The sequence below is a fragment of the Haemorhous mexicanus genome, chromosome 10, assembly GCF_027477595.1.
Source record: "Haemorhous mexicanus isolate bHaeMex1 chromosome 10, bHaeMex1.pri, whole genome shotgun sequence".
Lineage (NCBI taxonomy): Eukaryota > Metazoa > Chordata > Aves > Passeriformes > Fringillidae > Haemorhous > Haemorhous mexicanus.
Window position 1 is genome coordinate 11,521,350 of NC_082350.1, and position 21,833 is coordinate 11,543,182.

A 21,833-nucleotide genomic window follows, 5' to 3' on the forward strand; every position below is an offset into this window, starting at 1 on the left:
GCAGCTAGAGGCTTCAAGCTGACAGGAAAATAGCTTCTCACAAATTACTTATTGTTCAGGTCAGTCGATTGAGAGAAATATAGGTTGGTCAAGAATCGCTGCCAAGGTGTGATTTGTATGCAGAAAGGCTGCTGCTCATTGCAACATCTCTCTTGTAAAATATGGACCATGAATATGTATGTTCCCTAAAACAACAGAGTTGCTTGTTTCCCTACTTTATATAGATTTGCAAGCCAATATTTTACTGATTGAAAAGGCCAAAAATTCTGAAAAATGAGTATTTCCTTTCCTTCGATTAACAAATCAATTACAACAGTGCCCCTTTTCTGCTCAAGTTACCAAAAATGGTACAGGGTATAGCTTGCTCTCAATTTTTCTTTCTTAAGGGTTATCAAAAGACTTCTGGAAGTCACAGTAAACAAAAGTTTCAATATATTGGTACAGCAGAAAACTGTACCAATTAAAAAACCCATCATCTGACAGCCACCAGATGCAAATTTACAACTTCTATCATAGAAAACCATGCCTGAAGAATTGATCTAGTTTAAACTTGGATCTGAGCTCCTCAGTCCTCTTTTTAATCATTACTGTCTTGGGCCACCATTGTTGAAAGCCCATGGTAGCAGATACAGGACATCAGGAAAGGTAACTCTGGATTTTGGAGGAGCATTTGGCATTTCTGTAATTCAGACACAGAATGGTGTTATTAACCTGCACATGCACCATGCAGGACTGTGCCTTTACTCTGGAGCTGCATTTATCTCACTTTTGAGAGATTACCTTCATAATACAAAGCATTTTCCCCTTTCCAGATTAGCAGCTGGAATGTCATCTTTTAGCATTATTTATAGTGCATCATATGCTCATGTCCTTTCAAATTTATAAACAACACTTCAGTTTGAAATGAAGAAAAGAAAAGAAACAGCTGCAATCTTCACTGGTTAACTTTTATTCAGTATTTTCTGAAATAAGCAAGAATTTAAGACGCCCATAAGCAATCAAATACAGCCACAAAAACCCCATACTGATCCTAAATAAGAAGCACTATGAGAAATACACAATATTTCATGAAACAATACTGTACATCAACAACCTTTAGGAAACAAACAATTCAAACCATATGCTTAGTTTACTCACAATATAAAAAAACTTTAACCTTTAAAGAAAAATATAGATTCAGTCCAATTGTAGGATCCAATCCCATATCCAGTGAAGTCAATGGAAATTCTCTCATTGATTTCAATGTTTAAAGGATCATGCCCTTACTTTGCCTCAAGAGGCACTTTAATTATTATACAAGGCCTAGCCTGAATAACTATTACAAAAATGTCAAACATCAACTCAAGAGAATGTTTTAGCAACTTTCAGGAAATAATGGAGGAATAGGTTATCTATCCATGCATGGAATAAGGCAAAAGCTAATTCATTCAGATTAGGAATAATTTTACTAGTTTCTTTTTCACAACACAAACATTTTAGACTTTTTTAATTAATGGATATATTATATATCATATTATGCTTCACATTTTTCCTACCTCTACTGAGAAAGCTGGCACTGACATTTCATAAAGAACTCCTCATTAATTATTGTTTTCTGTTCTGTAACAACCACAAGAAACTCATCTGGGTTTAGTAATAGTGTCTACCAAGAAAAAAGCACACACTATCATAAGCTTATAATTTATAGAGCTCAAGGTACATTAAAATGTAAATCATGAAGTTCACAAATTCTGTTTTAAAATATTTTTCCAAACTAAAAGCTGCAGAAAATTGGTTCTTAAATATTCTACAGAAAATTCTGAAGCATCTAATGGTTTAAATTACTTATGCTTTCTTCTTAAAAATATTTAAATTAGGTTAGTAGCCCATCCTTTTGAAAAATAATCCAAAAAAGATACACTAGATTACAAATCTTTTGTCTTAATCAGTGTAACCAAAGGTTTGTCATCTGGGCTGTAATCTTCATAAGCAATGGGGGTAGCATCATACATTGCAGGTCGGGATTTCTTGCCAAACCTGGAAATAAAAGAAAACTTTTGGTGACAAACAGAAACATGAATGAGTCCAAAGAAATGACGCAGTGAGTTATGGTCTGTGATCAGAAACAAAGTCAGACAGCTTAGATAAACTCTATATAACAAAAGAAATCACAGGAAAATGAGGCAAAAATGGTCAAGATTTTTTTTCTTGTTGACCTGATGCAGAGAAAACAGTACAGAAATCACAGAAACTGAATTATTTATTTAGTCATCCACACTAAGGATTTTTATGCACTTATATTAATCATGTATTAATTTACATTGTACACACTGGAAACTAAAATCCAGAAAATTCAGATTTTGAGGATAATATTTAACCCAAACCAAAATTAACTTGATTTTCTTCTAAGACTTTTATGCAGGTTCATAATTTTCAATTTCATTCTTGCCTGTTTTCAGGGATTTAGAATTGCAGACAAAACAGAAATGGCTGAAAGCATTATGATATATATGGTGAAAATTTCATTTTTCAAGGTACTTCAGCTGTCCATAAGGCTACACTAGATTCATTCCCATGCATGAATGTCTGCCTTCTTCTATAGGTTATTTTAATAAATACAGACAGGTCACATTTGCTCATCTCCATCATGATGGATAAACCTGATTTTCTACAAATGAGATAAAATTTCAAGAACTCAATGAAGGAACCAAGTCATGGCATCTTACTAAAGCGGAGGCAGCACTGAATTCTGAATCACCCATTTTCACCATCACTCTCAAGGGTTTAAAGGAAATAGAGCTTTGCAGAGATACAAATGATGGCGAACATTCTCCAGAGATTTCAGTCTATCTGCCCTTTCTGACAGTACAGAGCACATGGCTTGTTGCATACATGGAAGCAGGACAATATCTGTTTTCTCCTTTAGGTCAGGGTTGACATGTGCCCCTGATTAGAGAAGGCTGAGAAAAGAGCACAGCACATGTGCAAGTTACTTATGGTCTGGTTGAGCCACAGACCTGCTCAACCACATTGCTTTGATCAGGTGGTTCAGAAGTCAGCCCCTGCCCAAAGCAGCAAACAAACAGAGTTATCACCAACCTCAGAGGTTTATGTTAAAGACAGGAGTGCTAAATGGGAACTCTGTTCAGTGGGTGTGTATCTGCTAGGATGCACAGCAGGGCTAGGCCATCTAATTGATGGCATAAAGGAACACACAAAGCAATTATCAATACAATGTGCAAGAGGCAATGATTTGAGGAAAAGCTGCAGGTTCTTGCTACAGAGTGTTCTGGATCAATTAACTGCCTGCTTACAACAAAAGCATATACAAACAAGTGAATAAAGATTCTTTCCAGGGCAACCAAACACAGGATTATTCCTCTAACAAAGAGTATAGACTGTGTGGGGAAATCTCAATCCTGGGAAGCACTGAGAGTGGAAAAATACTGGAGGGACACAATGGATAATAATTTTTACATTGGCTTCAATGCCATACTGTGAACAATTATGTGTTTGGGTTGGTTAACAGTGTAGCAGAAGCACTGGGGAAGTTCTTCAGGGTCAACATTTAGCTTTGGCATGTCCATTCATGGGTGATGATGGTGATATTCCAATGTGTACATCAGACATGCTTACCAGTATATAACAATATTACACATCACAAAGATAATCAAAAGTCAAGTTATATGAAATAACAATCAGAAAATATATTTTGCAGTGAAGCATGGAACAAGAGAGACCTGTGTAGCTTGAGAGAAACTGAGGGTTCCATGACAAATCTGAGGAAAGTACACATTCATTGTAGCAATTCTTGGCAAAGGCAGCTCTGTGTGTGTGTCTCTGACAGACACTGCAAATCAGCTTCACATTCGGAATGGTTCAGCTCCTCCACTTTCTTAGAACAACATTTCAAGAGATGGCTAGCTATAGAGAGTTATTAACCACAACAACTCCACTCAAATAGGTTTTTGAGAGCATTGGACAGCTGAATCCTGAGGAAATGGTATCTTCTGACTTCTGTGGGACAGGCAGAAGTTCAGAGTTTACCCAGAAACAGAATAAAGAAACCAACCACATGTTGCTACTCTGCTCAAGACCAGTACCTGGCAAAAGGAGTCCACAAATAAAATTTAAACAAGAGAAGTAAAAGAGAGACCAAATGTTAAAAAAGGGATAAAGCATATTGAGAGGAAGAAGGGATTCTTCTGGATTCCACAGGAGGAGAATGAGAAGATTTATTTCCTCTGCATTATTCAGAGAAAAGGTCAGGTGTACAAGTGGTATTGTGCCTTGCTTAGAGAAATTGAGCTATAATCCCAGAAAATTAACCCTGGCAGAGGATGTATATTAAGCAATTGGTAGGTGATGTGGAGACCCAAGAACATGTGCATGTGATCACACGTCTACAAAAAGGCAGCTGACAGATCTATGCCAGTAAGAAATGAGTGCATGCTGATGCTCATCCAATTCAGAAAGCTTAGAACACCACAGTGTGACACAGGCAACTCCACAGGAATGGGGAGAATATGCAGGGGAGAGCAGCTGACCCTGCTGTGACAAGAGAACTTAATCAGAGTCTGATGAGCCAGACTCTTCAGCTGACACAGAGACAGGACAGATCAGCATGTGAAAATAAAAATTAAATAAACTACACTGTAAGTGGTGCATGAAGGCTACTGATATCTGGGCACACACAGAACTAACTGCAGCATAGTCTGTCACCAGATAATTCATGAACTCAGTGTGAATGCTTTTCTAAAGTGAACAATTTTGTTTCAATAACAGATCTTGGTTCCATTTCAATGCCATCTTATGGCTGCCATAGCCAGTGGCCTATTAGCCAACTATTTCATTACACTACTCTCTTCCAGCTTTAGAATGTATAAATTTTAACATAAAAGGATTTTTTGTCTGCAAAAGGATTTTTTTTTTTGTCTTGCCTGTCTGCATAATGGATGCTAAATACAACTGTGCTTTTTCTGCTCAGAAAACTACCTAGTTCTGATCTGCTAATCTTAGAAACATTCCCTAGAAGTAGACATTTATTAGCAATGATCCTTGAGCACATTGGTTTTGTCTTACAGCAAATACCTTGATTAGTAAAGATCAAATTATTTAAAAAAATCTAGGAAAAAAAATGCTGAGAAACATGAACAAGTAATTTTAAAATAATTTACTGACTATGCAACAGGCATCCACATCCCCAGGCGCCTGCTGACTTTATTAGAAACCTTCCCTTTATGGAAAATAATCTACTAACTTTTCCCTTGGCCTCCATTTTCCAGAATTACTAGCAAGGTTTGGTGTCTAACCGTGAAAGGGAATTATTTTCAGAAAATGTTGAACCTTCTGTTATTTGAAAGTAGATTTCTTAGATTCAGCAATCCTGAAAATTCCGACCTTTATATGTGTAGATTTAAGAATTTATGCAAAAATAATAATAAAATTTTTGCTCCTTTTCCTGGATTGAAATGACCAAAACAGTGGTTTATATCTTTCTGAACCCAAAATATACACAACAATCTCCACAATAAACCTCCATGAATTACCTTACTTGGCAGCTCTATCTTGGATTTTTATAAGGCATCACATTCTTGGAGGCACTGAAAATTATTTTGAATTAAAACATTTAATTTGCTTTACGTAGAAATACCTTTTCCAAATAGGGAACCCCTCAATGGACAATAATGTAATTTCTAACTACATATTATAGATTTGAAAAAATCATCATTAATCCATCCCAATCTAAGAACTTTTTTGAAGTTGGAACACTTTGAAGAGCTACTACTCAAAGCTGTGATGTGATTAACTGAGCCTGGGGGAACGCCTCACCCATTTCAGATAATTTTGATGACTTCAGCAGTGGTACAATTTAACCTATTTCATCTTCACTGAAACAGAACTGGAGCACTCAGAAAATGAATTACCAGCAATCACCAACCAATATGCACATATTTCTCCATGTTAGTGCACAGGAACATGTCTCCCTCAGTTGTTTTAAGAGCATTTTAATAGTAACACACATGAATACTCTGTTGGAATTTTAAGTGATCTTGACAAATAGAAGAAATGGGAAAAAAGAAACACCAAAAATGAAAATTCCACCCTATTAAGAGAGATGTCAAACACAGAAGAAACCATAGTGGCTAGGAAGCAAAGTGACACTAAGGATCTTGGGATGAGGAAAAGGTCTCACAGGTCACAAAAGTATGTCATTTGTCACTAGAAAGGAAAAAAAAAAACAAAACAAAACCAAAAACCAAGCAAGTTTCTTTTTCAGATGTGTGAACAGGAATGCCATATTTAAGATGCAGGAGGTGATTACTCAGTTTATTTGGTGCACCTAAATCTTCAGACAGAGAACTACTTCCTGCTTTAGGGACCCCCCTTCAAAAAAGAAAAAGAAGATAAATATAATCTGGAGTGTGTCCCAGGAAGGCAGTAAGAATGCTGACATGATCTGGGAGGGAATACAGTAAGAATGGGCTAGTTAAACCTAGGAAAGAAAAAAACTGGCTTTGCTTTGTTTGTTTTTATCAGGGCTCAGCACCTGATATACAAGTGATAAGAACAGCAATAAATTATCCTTCATGTCAGCCTGAAGAGCAGTAAGAAAGAAGCAGCCAGGTTAATAGCAAAGAAAATCCAGGTTAAATTTTAGGAAAGCCCTTTCTAAATCTACTCAACTCCTCTGGAAGTTTTTAAACACAATTGTTGGCAGGGAGCTAGGTATATTTAATGCCATATTAGTGCCATGGCTTACACTTGAGCTCTCAAATCCTTTCCACTTCTACTTTTGGATTATTCTGACACTCAATGCCCTGCTGTGCAAGTGCTCCATTAAATTTCAAAGTAAAAAAATTACCTTCTCTAGGAAAGCAAGTAAGAAAGGCAAATAGGAGCACAAAAATGAGTGATGTGAAGAGATTCTCACTGAATAATCTGGTAAATTAGTCACAAAAATCAATGTGCCTTTCCTGTCTGATCATATTACTTGTGCATAGTAGTTAAAGAATCTTTACATCCCTAACAGATCTGACAGGCTAAGAACTCTGCATCTTCACCAGTGACACCAAATACAGTCAGAATAACTCTGTCTGTTTTCAAGGAGTTTTGCTGCATTGTCACACCTCAGATGAGAACAGTGAGCAGTGCTGGTGCTTTCCCAGCAGAGCAGCCCACTGGCTCTGCCAACAGCACTTGGGTGCACTGTGCATGGACTGCAATGCCACGTGAGAGCAGCTTCCTAGGCCATCAGCCTGGCCAGCACAAACCTGGCGTGTCGGATGGAGGCGATTGCACTGCTGAACTCGCTGTCAATGCTCCTGCAGTTGTAGAACTCCTCGTAGGCTGGCCTGGAGGAGCCCTGGTACTCGATGCGGCTGATGCGGCAGATGCCCACGATCAGGATGATCAGCATCAGGACAAAGGCCACGCACAGCGCCCCGATGATGATGTACAGGGAGTGACGAGGCATGTTTGTCAGGCTCTCTGCCATATGCCCAGACTTCCACTGCAGACCTGCCAATAAGAAATAAAAGATTATCATTAATTAATAATTTATATCCGTCCTGCTGAATAGTACTACTTTAAGATATTAATTTTCAATAGCCAAGACTTTTGAAACTATGGAGATAGGTAATTTGAACTTTCTCAGGCTCTGTTACCAATACACCACCAGGCCTGACATGCTACAAATTTGAATAGCACTATGCTGAACCTTCACCCACTTTTTTCTGTTGATTTTTAAGGTCATATAGGAACGCCTATCTAGTTTGATCTCCTGTGTAACTTAAGTAACAGAAAATCAAGTTATTCTTGAATTATGTTATTTTTATATTACAGGCTCTCTAAAGACAGGCAGGTTTTATGCAAAAGCTTCTAGGAAACAACCAGTTTTCTTGTGCAGATTGTTCCAATAGTGAGGCCTTCCACTAAAATGTGTTATTTAAGATATACTAAACACACTTGGTTTGTAATTTGAAACACAGACTTTCTTATGCCTATCTCCACCGAACGGCAGAGACTTCAGCAATTCAAGGACTAAAAGGACACCTCATAAGGTCCTACAGTAAGGAGCCCATTGGAGTCTTTTCCCAAGCATAATTTCCCTGAGATTCTCAAAGCAGACATTAAAGTAAAAGCAATCTGGAGAAGGCTTCTTGTATTTATGTATTCCAGATCTTCTATATAAATATTCTTGATCCCCAAACTGTATCTATGCCAAACAGATTTTCTATCAATTGCTTATGTCCTCAGATCTGTTTCTCTCTAGCATGGGTCAGAATATTTCTAATTAACCTGTACTTCCCTCCAGGGTTCATTTTTGGCAGCCTATGGTCTCATTTCAAAACAGGAACAGACTTGAATCATCCAGACTACAGAAATGTAGCACTCTGCAAAAGTTATTTCTAGTAGGTGCCTGTTCCTTTTTCAAATGTACTTCTGCTTTACACTGATTTAGAATCTTCGTTTCCTCAGTCACAAACAGGCTGGGAACAGGGCTTCCAAGCACATGCTTTGGGAGGTTAAGATATTCTCAGAAGCCACCTCTCAAGGATGCTAATGATGGCAGGTAATTAAAGCACCTGAGTTGAAATCTCCAGTTCAGCAGCAGTGGATAAAATCTTGATCTACAGTAGAAATACAGGGAATGTACAAGGACAGGAAAAGAAAGAAATCTGTTTTAGAGGCAGGTGGTGAGAAAGCTCAAAGCTGTAACATGTGGGATTCAGCTGGGCAGAGTTTGGAGAAATGGCTGTTCTTTGTCATAATAGTGAAAGTAGTCCTGCAGCACCTCCCAGCTCAGGGGTGCTCAGACTTTGTCCACAAATGGGAGCTGAGTTTAAGGACTGGCTGTTTGTTTCTCTTATCTTCTTCAGAGGTCAGTAAAGTTTTGATCAGCATAATCATTCAGTGATTTAATGTTTCTAAGGCACCATTACTGCAGTTTGCCCAGTCAAGATATGAGGGAGGGAATACAGCTGTGCTCTGTGCAGTTTGGGATGGGCTTCTATTTCTGTTCTGCAGCACATTTGTCACACACAGTGATTTCTGTCAGGCTGTCAGACTAGGCTGAATTCAGATCTAATGTGTGCAGATATATGGCAAGACATTTCTGATTTAGATTCCATGTCTTCCATCTCTGGATGACAAAGATGAGAAAAATTTCTTCCCTTTTTCCTCACCGTATCAAAATATAAAGATTAACATTTTATACTCCAGAGATTAGAAATAGCATATGACAGCTCAAAATCACAGTATTTTCAGTTGTAATATAAAGTTCATAAAATTAATTAAGAATAAGATTTCAATACACACCATGGTCTGTACTTGAAATTCTTCATAATGCTAGTTTTCAAGTAACCACATGGTTTGGCATACCTCAGTAACCACATTAATAATTACAAATGTTGCAAAGGTAATGATATTACCAAATAACCAGAAGGCATCAGAGAATTCATATGAGACATTTGTAAGCATATTTACAGTGAATGCTCCATTAACTTTTTAGGCAAATGCATTTCATTTTGAAAGAAAGAATATCCTCTTTATAATTAAGACAAATTTAATCCTATTTAATTGGAATTGCTAATACTGGTAAGGATCATAAGATGATATTAAAAAATATCACAATTCATCCAGGCAACATACATCTTATCTAGTTTGTTGTATACACAGCACTTGGAAATTAAAAAGAACAGTCTGACAAGAAGTTAACCCTGAAATCCTGTTAAGGAAGTCACTTCAAGCAGCTAAACCAGCTGGTGAAAAAACTATAAATAGGGTGGTTCTACAAAAAAGATTAAATAGCAATAGCCTCCTTCATGGTCAGTAACAGAAAATCACAAAGGATAAAATGTGATCTATTTAGTCTCAGAAACCACAAAGACCAGAGTTCCAGGCACACTGCAGCTGCCAAAGGCATCCCAAGGGGAGAGCAAAGCTGCCACAAAGTGGCTGCCTCCACGGCTTTTTCCTTGGAACCAGCCCTAGGCCAGGGCTGCTTTTCCTGCCTAGGGTTAGTCAAATTTAGTCAAATGCCACCCAAACACCAGTTTCTTGATAAGCCTGGCTTTGTGTCTTTTTCTAGCATTCAGAGGGATGGTCCAATACAAAGTCAGTAGGCAGTGTTTAGATTTAATTTTCATCACATTACCACCATTATGTGCAAACAGCTGAAATATAATAAAAATGGCAAAGAGAACTGGGAGGATTAACAGAAGCACATTTACTAATAGATTCAAACTTCAGAGCTCAAAGAAATCCACTGCACCACTGCCTCCAGTCTCCATTGTCATTGTCTCCAGTGAGTTCAGAAGTGCTGCACTTGTTTATAAAAGAGCTGGATATGGCTTATCTAGTTATGATTAGAATTAAGTTCCCATCAGCTTGTTAATTCACAGCTCAGGGAAAGAGAGTGAGTACAAAGATCTTCACATGGCTACTTCATACTTTCTGCCTCTCCTGTACTCTCCACTGTGCCATAAGGATGCCCTTAGAGTGAAGTTTCTCTCTAAAATGAGAAAGAAGACCACACTGAAACTATTCCTTCCAGTGGAAGCTCTAAGTTTTACTGAATGCTTTGGAAATATTTGGTCTTGGACCCCTTCTTCTTTCAAACAAATTTGGTGGAAATTAGCCTATGGCTGGAATAGTTATTCCTGAAAAAGCTGTTAAATGCCAGCACACACAAATTACAGAACAATTGCACAGAACCAGTTTCCTTAGGTAAGCAAGTTCCAAGTTCTTTTGCTGAAACATCTCTAGAGCTGCAGGTGCTCAGAAGTCAATGCAAGCCTGTCAGGAATGTGCTTATACTGCTATGGAACACACTTGACCCAAAGTGTGCGGGGAGGCTGTGAAGCATGAGCACAATTAAAATGCAACCTGAGTGCCCAGCTCTGAGACAGCATCCCTGACAATTCTAGTCTGACACATCTCAAAGTAGGATGCCCAGAAAAAAGTTTTTAACTTTCACAACCACATCTGAAATGCTATGGCCAAAAACAAAATTAATTTACCATGATTTTGTTCATTTACGTATGATTCAGAGTATTTGTGCAGATAGTTATTTAGAGATAAAGAAAAAGTTCCTTTAATATAGCTTACAATTTTTAGAAATGTTCAGAGAACTCCAAAACTTACGTATTTCACAGTTTGCACCAACCCATCCATGAGGACAATGGCAGGTGTAACCACCAGGCTGATCTATGCAAGTTCCAGCATGATGACATGGGTTGCTGTCACAGTCATTTACATCAATTTCACAGTCTTCACCTTACATAGGGAAAAAAAAACAAAAACAAAATTATGTCTGACAGGTGCTTGATGTAGCAAGTACATCCTCAGTCATTTAACTTCTCACTTCTGCAAAACTCCTTATAGTGCAATACATCTTAATTCTCAGAACATCAAAAGGATTCCAAGAAGTAAGTATAATCCTTATTCAATCAGGTGAAAATAAAGCCTGAGGTGTAAGGGACTTGACTAACCTCACACAGACTCTGTCTCACTTCTCTAAACATAATTTGCATCCCAAGAAAATGTGGTATAACAGACGATCATGGATATTCTGATATGCTGTGCAATAATGTAGATAATTGGTGCCTGAGAAACTGACACGGTACAATGGAAAGCTAATTCTTTTCCAAAGAATGTCCTTTAACTAGAAGAGATCAAAAAGCACAATTTGATCTATAAACCAGCTACGAATGGGATTACCTATTACTCTCACATTGGATATTACCTTACATGACTAACAGAACATCAGATTGTAAATTATCTTGACATCAGATATTTGGATTATGCCCATCACATCAGTCTAAGTACAAGGCCAAAAGATTAAATGAGTTTCTTACCAGTACTCTGAAAGTGTAAATTGATTCATAACAAGTACATTAGGGCTTTTAGCAATTGCATATTAAGATAATGGAATAAGCTGTTTCTTGAGCACACAGTAACTAAGGTCACTGTAAAAACATTTTTCAGTTTCAACAGTGTCCAATTAGTATATTGGACAGTATATTACCTGGAAATCTTCAAAATACTATTTTTAAAATGCAATCTAGTCTCAAGTAGCAAGGTCATAAGCCATGTTAAACAGCTGTTAGCTCTGTGAAGTCACTTTAGTAACATGCCTTTTTTGCTGCAAAGTTCAAAGCAGATGTAAGTAATATCAAAAGTTTTTGATTGTCACTAGACTGCTCACAGTACAGCAAAGCCCACATTAATTCATTTCTTGAAGCAACACAGTCTTACTTGGTATTTGTCTTCCTCTAGACAGGGTGAACAATGACAACTAGATGTTCTGTGCAACACACAGATCACTTGCCTGCATATCCAGGTGCACAAATGCACGTAGCATTTAGACCTTCGCTGTCACAAGTGCCACCGTTCTGGCAGTTGATGTTAACACAAGGATCTTTGTATAACTCACAGTGCCTTCCTGAAAAGGAAAAATCAGTAATTGCCATTGACATGACTGATACTGGCAGCATGGAATCAGTACATGTGATAACTTGACTTCACCTGGATGAGTGTGCAGACTCCAGACCTGCCCTTCTGGGCTAATGATGCCATAACACTAAAGCCACTTGGTTTATGCTGGCTAAACTTTTTACACACGTGCCTCCTCTCTGCTCTTCCCACAGGCTGTGGGCTAGGAGAGGCAGGGCAATTTCTGCTTAGAACTATTGGATGTCTAAGAAAAAACACATAATGAAGCATAAGCAGATCAGTTATCTAAAATTCTTCAGTAAAATGTCAATAATAATCGTCTTGACTAAGAATTTTATGTAATAACTTATTTAATAACATAGATAAGCATTCAGATGCCTCTCATTACTTGTTGCTGCAAATGAGGAATAATACTAAGGTAATAATAAAAAAAAAATTCAAATGTATAGTTGGAAATACATAACTGGATAGCTCTACTTCATGCCACTACCTTCACTCTTTCATGCCCAGTGTAGGCCTTGTGAATCCAGCAGGTTTGCCTTGCAGAAAATACTGCAAGCTGCACCTGGCATACAAAACATGTAACACAGCATACTCCCACCTAAGGACCAGGAGAGAGACTCTAATGCCACTGCTGCATACATTATTTTCTTGGGGTCTACTGTTCAGATAAAAAATGTATATATATAAATATATTTTATATGTATACACATACACTCACTACAGACCTGCCAAAATCATTTTGTTGACATTTGCAGTGTTAGCAGCAAAAGGCAGAGCACTCAAGTTGAGCATCCTGTGAGTGAGGAGAAGCAGAGGCAGCAGCCCACGGGTACCTGCTGCTGGCACAAGCTCCAGCCCTGCCCAGCCCTGAGAGCTCTCATCCATCTGCCAGCCCAGGGGTGTGGAGGCAGAAGGGGCACTGCAGAGGGGCAGGTCTGGGATGGTAGTGCCAAGAATGATGGCCCACACCATATCTTGAGCTGGGTACCTCGGGTCTATTCATTGGTGCCACTGAACTCCTCAAGTACTGCAATGATGGGAGCTCAGTGATCACCAGAAGCTGTTTCCAGGACCAGGGGCCCTGCTTTCATTTCCAGCACGATGTGATGTGCTGTGCACACAGTGCTTCCAGCTCCACCAACAGGTGGGGTGAGAAGAGACAATTAACATTATAGTCAACATTATGATCAAGTGCTGCTTAAACTGTCATGAAAAGCTCAGGGTCATTTCCTCACCAGGCCTCTAAAATGATGAATTCTGTATCTATAGTTAAAGAGCAGTGCAATGGCCAGTGTGAAACACATATTTAGCCTCAAGCAGCTGTTAAGTGAGCGTTACTTATCAGCAGAGATAAGGATTGATATGCTTAATGAGAAAATGCTAGAGCAATGTTCCTTAAAACAGTCATTCTGTGCAGAATATTTATTTATTTATAATCCTAATAGCCTATAAAATTACATGCAAAGTGTCCTCACAATTCAACACAGAACATACTAAAAAAGTATCACTTTAGCCTTCCCCACAGGACTCGTCACAGACCACTGATGTGTTAATTTGTTTACAGCTGAAATCCGTGAGAGAAAAGATTTTGTATAGCCAAAAAATGCTATTCTCATCAATTTTATAAAAAACTTCAAAAATGCTGAAGATGGATTCCATTTGAACACAGATCTAAGAATAGCTGCAGTTAACATAGAAAAGAGTCACAGACCTACTACCTTCTCTGGGATTTACACTCTTCTAAATGAACAATCAAGATAAATCTTTTATTACTACTCCTTTGTGCTAATCTATTTCAAATACTAATCTTTTATTATTATGTTTTAGCTCACTTCACCGGAGAAAATAAAAAATAATATGAAAGCTCTCTGTGTAAAGGCTCCAACCACAACTGATGAAAAAATCTATTTAGGAGTTATGGGTTTTTTTAAATCTCATCACTTTCTAACATATCATAAAAACAGCAGAAAAAACTACACCAGAGAAGAACAGAGAAAATCCATTTGTGCCCAGACCAGGACATGCATTATTCACAGAGGAGCTAAATCTTAACTATTAATTTGAATAAAGATTAAGGGATCAGGATTAATACTGAAGTTTGTCTCTGTTAATTTTACGTGAGGGATATATTTCTGCTCAGGATATGTAACAGAGCCCACCATAAAAACTGCAGAGAACAATTGCAAAGCCCAGCCTACCTTCGTATTCAGCAAGGCACACACACTCGTAGCTGTTGACGAGGTCTCTGCAGGTGGCTCCGTTCTGGCAGGGTGCAGAGAGGCATTCATTGTATTCCTCCTCACAGTAAAGGCCATGGTAACCTAAACCACAGGAAGGGGAAACAAAAATAGTTATGAAACACTTTGCAGTAAAAATTAACAATTAGGCAACTATGGACCGTGGGCAGATGCTTGTTACTTTAAATATACTGCGCAAACTGATATATGTTAAGATGCTGATTTTAAAGGCATCTGTTCCCCAGGTGAAAATTACCAAGAAAATACTGGAAGCACAGTATTCTGAGAGAATTCCCAGCTCCTGTGCTAAACCACAATGAGGTGTAAGGATGAAGGCTGGTGGCAGAGGTCAGAAGCAGCAATGTGAATACCCACACTCAGTCAATATTCCTGTATTTCTTCCAGCAATCTATCTCCCAGGTCCTTTGGATCCTCACATCAAAGCCACTGCTTAGCAAAGAGGTGATAATTGTATAAGAGCAGTTAGAATGATTACATGTTTCAGCATTAATGCTGTACAATGTCAAAGCACTGTAGAAGCATTAAGGCACTTTCATCTTTACACTATCCAAGCCATAGGCAGGTACTGTGGGCTGATTAGGTAAACATAGAAAGCAGAAGTAGAGAAAAGCTACATGGCCTGTTAACAGTCACAGAGTATTTTGTATTATGAGACAAGAAAGAAGGAGTTAATCCACATGAAAATAGCACCTTTTTCATTACTTAGCGTGCCACACAATCACTAGCCCAGTGATTTTCATTACTTAGTGTGCCACAAATCACCAGCCCAGCTGTGATATAATACCAGACACTGGAACTGTGTTCATATGCATATGAAAGCTTGATTTCCTCATTATATTAAAAAAAAAAAATGAACCTACAATGAATAAATATGCAATGGGCATGAATACAGATGCCAGGAAAAAGGCCTAAAATACAAAGTGTAGATTCTTCAGTGTGATTTTACTTCTTAAAGTAATCTCTAGTTAGTAGCAAAACTCAGATACGAAAGGAGGGTGTCTTTCATGAGAGGGGCATATTCTCTTAGTAAGTCATAATCAATCTATATTCAGCCTCCTGGTATAAATAGTCAGCCAAAATTCTCACAGGATAATAGAAGATAGGATAAATACTGCCTTCAGACAATATTTGCATTCACCCTCTCCCTCCCTATCATGGATAATTCAAAACAAAATTTTTTGAAGATACAACTGTTAATACTAGTCAAGATATATAAACAATACCATCCATTATAATTCTCAAAAAATTGCCCTTTCATAGGAAATAGTTGGGCTAGTAAGGTATTAAGAAACATTTCAGAACCACTTTCTCCAAAGCTGTCAGTCAGGCAATAAACAATTAATTATGCTAAATGTTATATGTTTTCTTGCCAGCCTACAATGAAGTTTATCTAGCTTATATGAAATATTCTTATGTAGTGAGATCTGTAGCCAACACACAAACCACCAAAATCAGATGGGAGAATCAGTAAGAAAAACAGATGGGAATTCCCAGTGTTTAACACCGATGTAATGAGATACTCTGAGAAAAAATGTTTTCCACTTCTCACCTTTCCAAGAGAACGAAAGGAATTTGTGACTAAATAGCTGTCTGGTTTCCAAAATCAATATGAACGATGGTATCACCTCCTCAGGCTGCAGCCAGCCCACGCTGCCAGACACTGCACACAGCCAGGGAAAGATGTTTCCTCTCTCCACGAGAGGGCAGGTCTCACCCACACACAATTTCACCCTCACCGTCCTCACTCTGGGGCCAGCAGCCTCCTTCTGCTGGAACTGCTGGGATGGAGAACATTCCACTGAGGGACCACCTGAGGAAAAGGCATGCTTCTCCTCTGGGAGATTAGAGGTACCTTGTCATTCTTAATGAGCATTTCTCCTTGCATTACTGCTTTTAAATTGTACTGATATATAAACCCTGTAGTACACCGAGTTCATACAGATATCTTCAAAAAGACTACATAAATAATTTGTACATTTTTGTTGAAGAATTTAGATTGAAACAGGAGAATTTGTCATAAATCACTTCAGAATTATGGATTCTAGGTCAGTTGCTTGCTCTCCTTCTAGCAATGTTACAATTCTGCTGCTTGTATGTTCCCAGCCAATGCCAAATGCAGCTCCTTGCATCTTTTGTGGTGTGCAATATTTCTGTGGATGTATTCGGAAAGAAAGAAAAAATACCTACATTAACAACACTTCTCCAGCTACTGTGTCCTGAACAGGATAAAAAAAACCCACAGGAGGCATTGCAGCTTCAAAAAAGAACAACTTTTCCAGGCCACATGAAATGGGAAAAATCTTTAGTAATAGAATCTTCATGAAATCAAGCAGAACCTGAAAATGAAGGTTCAATTCTGATGTGCTCTCTTCAGAGGCTGAGGAATGGACAGGGAACCTAAAAAAACCCTAAAATAGAGATGTCCCTATGTAACCCCTTTTCCCTCTATGGGACCATCCCACTGGTACTACCCACTGCTACTGGTCTTTACAAAAGCAGAAACAGATCTGTTTCCATTCTCCTCTTGATCCCCAAATTCTTCTTCCTCTTTCTTAAGCAACAGGAAGGGTGCTTCAAAGAGAGCAGGTTATTTTCTTGATAGAAATAAAATCTCATCCCTTTCTAACACATCATAAAAACAGCAGAAAAAACTACACCTGAGAAGAACAGAGAAAATCCATTTGTGCCCAGGCATGGCCTTCAGTTACATACTGAACTGCACTGTCTTTGTACATGGCTGTTAAAAACTGCAAAAGGAAAAAATGGGAAAGGAAGCCCACAATCTGTGTCACACAGGCTGATGAGGAGAAGACACGGGGTTTGTCAAAGCCTTCAAGAGCAAAAGATACAGGAGAATAATCTCTCAAGAATATCTGCACTATCAGGTTAACAAAAGAAAGAGGCAAAAGCTTACTCTCCCTTTAGAAATCAATAAAGAACAAAGCTGAAATCCTTTTAGCCTTTTTGGACACTAACCCCTCAATAGTGACTCCCTGGGCTTATCCATACTTAACATTTCACCCAATCAAGGCAGCAGAACAGAAATCCCATCTTTATGGGAAGGCCTAATGGGGTACAATGCAAGCCATGGCTGTTCACTAACACAGAGCTGCATGTTATAGAGCCAGGAAATAAATGTGTTCAGTTAAATCTGAGCTTATACAGCAATTAAATGAGAGAGAGGAATAGCCCAGATGGCAGGAAGGTAGCCATGGTCAGATTGCATGGAAGGTTGTCTTAATGCAGAAGTGGAAACAAGATGAGGAAACAGAAGCAATAATGGGCTCAGAGACAGTCAGGAGCTGGAATTAAGCTGAAGACACTTCTTCCAGAGCTCACATATCCTGCCCCAGTTACACAATGTGGGAAGGGAAAAGACAGAGAAAAGAAAAATTGCAAATGCTGCAGACAAATCTTGCTCTGGCCTCTGCAAAGGCACAAAAATTAACTTATGCTCCTAGAACTATCTATTAAGCTGCATGAGCAGTAAAATCAAGGGAACATACTCCATGGCACTACTTCTGAAGTTGCAGCCACTTTTTATACCCTGCAGCACTTTTTCTGAAACTCCTCTCTTCTTTTTCCCAAATGCTCTATATATGCCACCATACAGATCTATATAGAGGACAAGTGTTAATGTCTGTACAGTGCTGTGCAGCTTCAAAATCTGTCTCTTTAAAAAACCCAAATCCAAAACCTTACTGTGATATTAGGCCATGCAATTTCTAGCTATATTTCTTCACTTAGGACCAGATGAAACTGAAACTACTATATTAAATATTTGCATTGGAAATTTATAATGGTAGCTGCATTAAAATAATTGCATATAAAGAGTAAAAAGGTTTATCAGGAGGAAGAAACTGGTTTGGGATCAGGGACTAAATAAACATTCTACAAAGAGACACAAAGGGTTCCCACTAGTTTCACCAACCAGACTTCAGATGAGAAGCCAGCAAATGAGCACAAGAACTTTTATTAGAATTACTACTTTAATATGAGGTAAGAAGTAAAACATGCAACAAACTCTAAATCTAGTGTCTAAACATCAAGTATCTCTTTGTTACTTGTAAAGGGTGAGGTGGTAAGTGTTAATAATTGGGTGTGTAAGTATATAAATACAGATTTAAGGTAAGGTTTCATGTGCAATTGAAAAATCACACACACAGTACAAAGCAGGTATGGCTGCACATGCTTGGGAGCTCCACAGGGCCCCTCAGCAGACATTTGAGGTATGTTCAACTTGGAAATAACTTACTTTTCCTTCCACTCTGAAATTAGGAACATTCAAAATATTAGACAGCTTTCCAAGTTAGCTTATACAAATTAGCTTTCCTCTACAAGCTATTAGATGAAAGCCCACAATGAGAGCCAGCACACACACAAAAATTAGTAGCAAATGTCTGGTTGTTCATGTTCTGCAAATTGTGCAGCTATGCAAGTATAACCACTATCATTTATCATTCTTCAAATCTGTACACTGGCCAAAGAAACAAGGAAGCCAAACTGCCTACCAAGCAAGGAGACTTGCACAGACCTTGGACTAATTGGAGCAATTTAAAATTCCTCTCTTGTTTAATTTTTGAGACAGAAGTAACACAGACGAAAATCCAAAATCCAACTGACACTGTAAAACAGTGCTTAAAGGAAGGACACCATTCAGGTCACACATATAAGCAAAACTCTTTCTGTATTAGAAAATTATATCCTCTGTCAAATACTTAAAAAAAAAAAAAAAAAAGACTATAGCACCCTAGAACTGAACCCAAAATTTAATTGAGACAGTTTCCAAACTTCATAAAACTGTTTTTCAGATGTGTCAGATAATCAATATAGAAGAGAATTCTAAAATGTCATTTAACAACCCTTCTATTAAAATACCTATTAAAAAAAAAATTATGTGCAGGAATTCAGGGATATGTCTGAAAGTCTCCTGTACAAAGAAGCCAATGGTCTAGGAGCATGCACAGATGCTGAGAGCCTGCAAGTCAGAAAGCCTCAAGGTCACAAGGCAGAGACCATTTCTTTCCTGGTAATATCTTTATTATTAACTCTTGATAATGCTTCTAAACGGTACCCAAATTTTATTCATTCACTTTACAAGTATTGTAACAGATGCTGTCAAGGTCTCTTCAGGCAAAACTGTAAATAGAATCCAGCTTCTTAATATCCCAGAGACATAACTACATTACTGACCCCCTCTAGCAAACTGCTTTTTGATAGAGATACCAAAAATGTATTAGGCTATGATTTGTAGTCATTACTTTAGTTGGGTTTTTTTAGGAATTGCAACATAGGAATCCTCAAGTTTAATTGCTCTAACCTGCCTTACACTCAATAATTACCCAATCCAAGGGCAAAGTGAATGTCACAGTGCCTCCTAATGCTGGTCTGCACTGAAGTTGACAAACACTTGTCTATTATCCTTTTAAGTCATGGGAAAAATATCTGAAAATAATTGATTAAAATGCTGCTGCTCTGACTTAATAAAAGCCCATAATGGTATACTCATAACAATAAAAAGCATAAAAGGTATAAAAGAAGGAAATATTCTGCCTACCCCTATCTTGATGCCACTTAGGTGCAGTTATTAAATGACCTTCTGAATAAGTTACCCAGATTTTTAAACTATTGACAGATTAATGATGAGCTCACTTAATTTTGCCTCTAGTTTCACCTCTATGGGAAGCAAGTAATGTTATTTTTAAAAGGGAAGTTTACAGCACCCTACAAAATATTTGGGAAAAAAAAATAGTTTTTTTTTAATGTCATACATGGAGCAACACAAAAGAGTTTAACTAAATAAATAACACATGTGGTCCTGGATGCCACCTCTAAGGCTTCTCATCTCTAACTTTCAAAAGCATGAATATCATTCAAATAAAAATAAGTTTTCATAACATGAGAGCTCTAAGACTACTTTTAAATCCTGAGAGAGACAGAATAATTTTGAAAAAACCAAACTATGGAATTCTAATCAGGTTTAGAAGAAAGCTTTTATTTGATCAAGAATATTTGACTAGTTTTTCTTTGTTTGAACTGCAGGTAAAGAACATGCCAAAGAAGATTAAAACTTCTCTGGGTTTCTTGGAAAGATAAATGTCTAGTTTTTTCTACTGTTAATGACAAGGGCTGTCAACAAATGCATTATAAGATAACATTACTGTGGTATTGTCTGCATTTCACTTTCCTAGTTTTCTCCTTTATAATAGAGTATGTAATTTAACTATAAACCTGTCAACTCCAACAACAAATTTCCATAGCTTCTGGTAATTTGTGAGTTCCTCCCAAAAAAAATTCTGATTGTCCCTTTCATGTCTCTAAAGAGCAGATAAATTCTGACACCGCCTAAAAATGCTGAATAAGTTAATTTCATTACAAAATCCCCATATTCAAAATATCCACAAACAGATTGGTGGGACACATGCACATCCTGAAAACTGAGATGGAAGAGATGAAGAACTATGACTGGCTTCTCAGAAAACAAGAAAAAGCAGCAGAGAGAAGATATTCCTCTGAAAGGAGTGTAGAACAATGTGAATGTCACAGCAGAGCTACTAACTATCAAATGGCACTCCTAGGTTTATCCCTTGTACACTGGAAATTGGTTTTATCCTTAATTTCTTCAGTTTTTAAGCTAATAGCTTCATAGGAACAGACTAAAAAAAAAGCCAAAATTATTCAAGTGAAAAGAAAAGCAAAGATTGATGCTCACTCTGTAAGTGCTTAAACAGCAGTGGATGTGTAGCACTGGTTATCAGACATTTTAACTGCTACTTCACCCACTAATTATCATTGCTAAAATGGATAAAGGGAGCTGTAAGCACCCCAATATCCTGTTCTGTTGGTACAAGGATGAAAAAATTCTGGAGCTAAACCAGTTGCTACACAGACCCATGAATGTCAGGCTGTGCTTTCAAACAGTTCCCAGCTGAGTCTCCTCACTGGACTCACCTGAGCAGCCCTGCTGGATTTTCTCTAGAGAGACAATTTATGTAAATATGGACAGCAGAACTCAACCCTTTGAAATAACCAATATTTTTCCTTCTCTACCTTTGTTCAGACACCTTGTCTGTTTTTCCCTAATGATCAGTGCCTCATTTTCCATTCTCTCTACCAAATTTTGTAATTCCAACA

The 21,833-nt window shown here is 37.9% G+C and overlaps 1 protein-coding gene across 2 annotated transcripts in view; it reads right to left on the reverse strand.

The window, feature by feature from the left end:
* Positions 1 to 926: 926 nt before the first annotated feature.
* Positions 927 to 21,833, reverse strand: part of DNER (delta/notch like EGF repeat containing) — a 108,358-nt gene continuing 87,451 nt past the window's right edge. Inside the window, exons 9-13 of one of the 2 annotated variants that reach the window (XM_059855331.1) lie at positions 14,640 to 14,762; positions 12,314 to 12,427; positions 11,128 to 11,259; positions 7,254 to 7,500; positions 927 to 2,016 (exon numbers count right to left, since the gene is read on the reverse strand). In XM_059855331.1, the coding sequence (XP_059711314.1) occupies positions 1,905 to 2,016; positions 7,254 to 7,500; positions 11,128 to 11,259; positions 12,314 to 12,427; positions 14,640 to 14,762 (728 nt within the window). In that variant the 3' untranslated portion in view covers positions 927 to 1,904. The remainder of the gene's footprint in view (positions 2,017 to 7,253; positions 7,501 to 11,127; positions 11,260 to 12,313; positions 12,428 to 14,639; positions 14,763 to 21,833) is intronic. The other variant, XM_059855332.1, reaches the window with a different exon arrangement.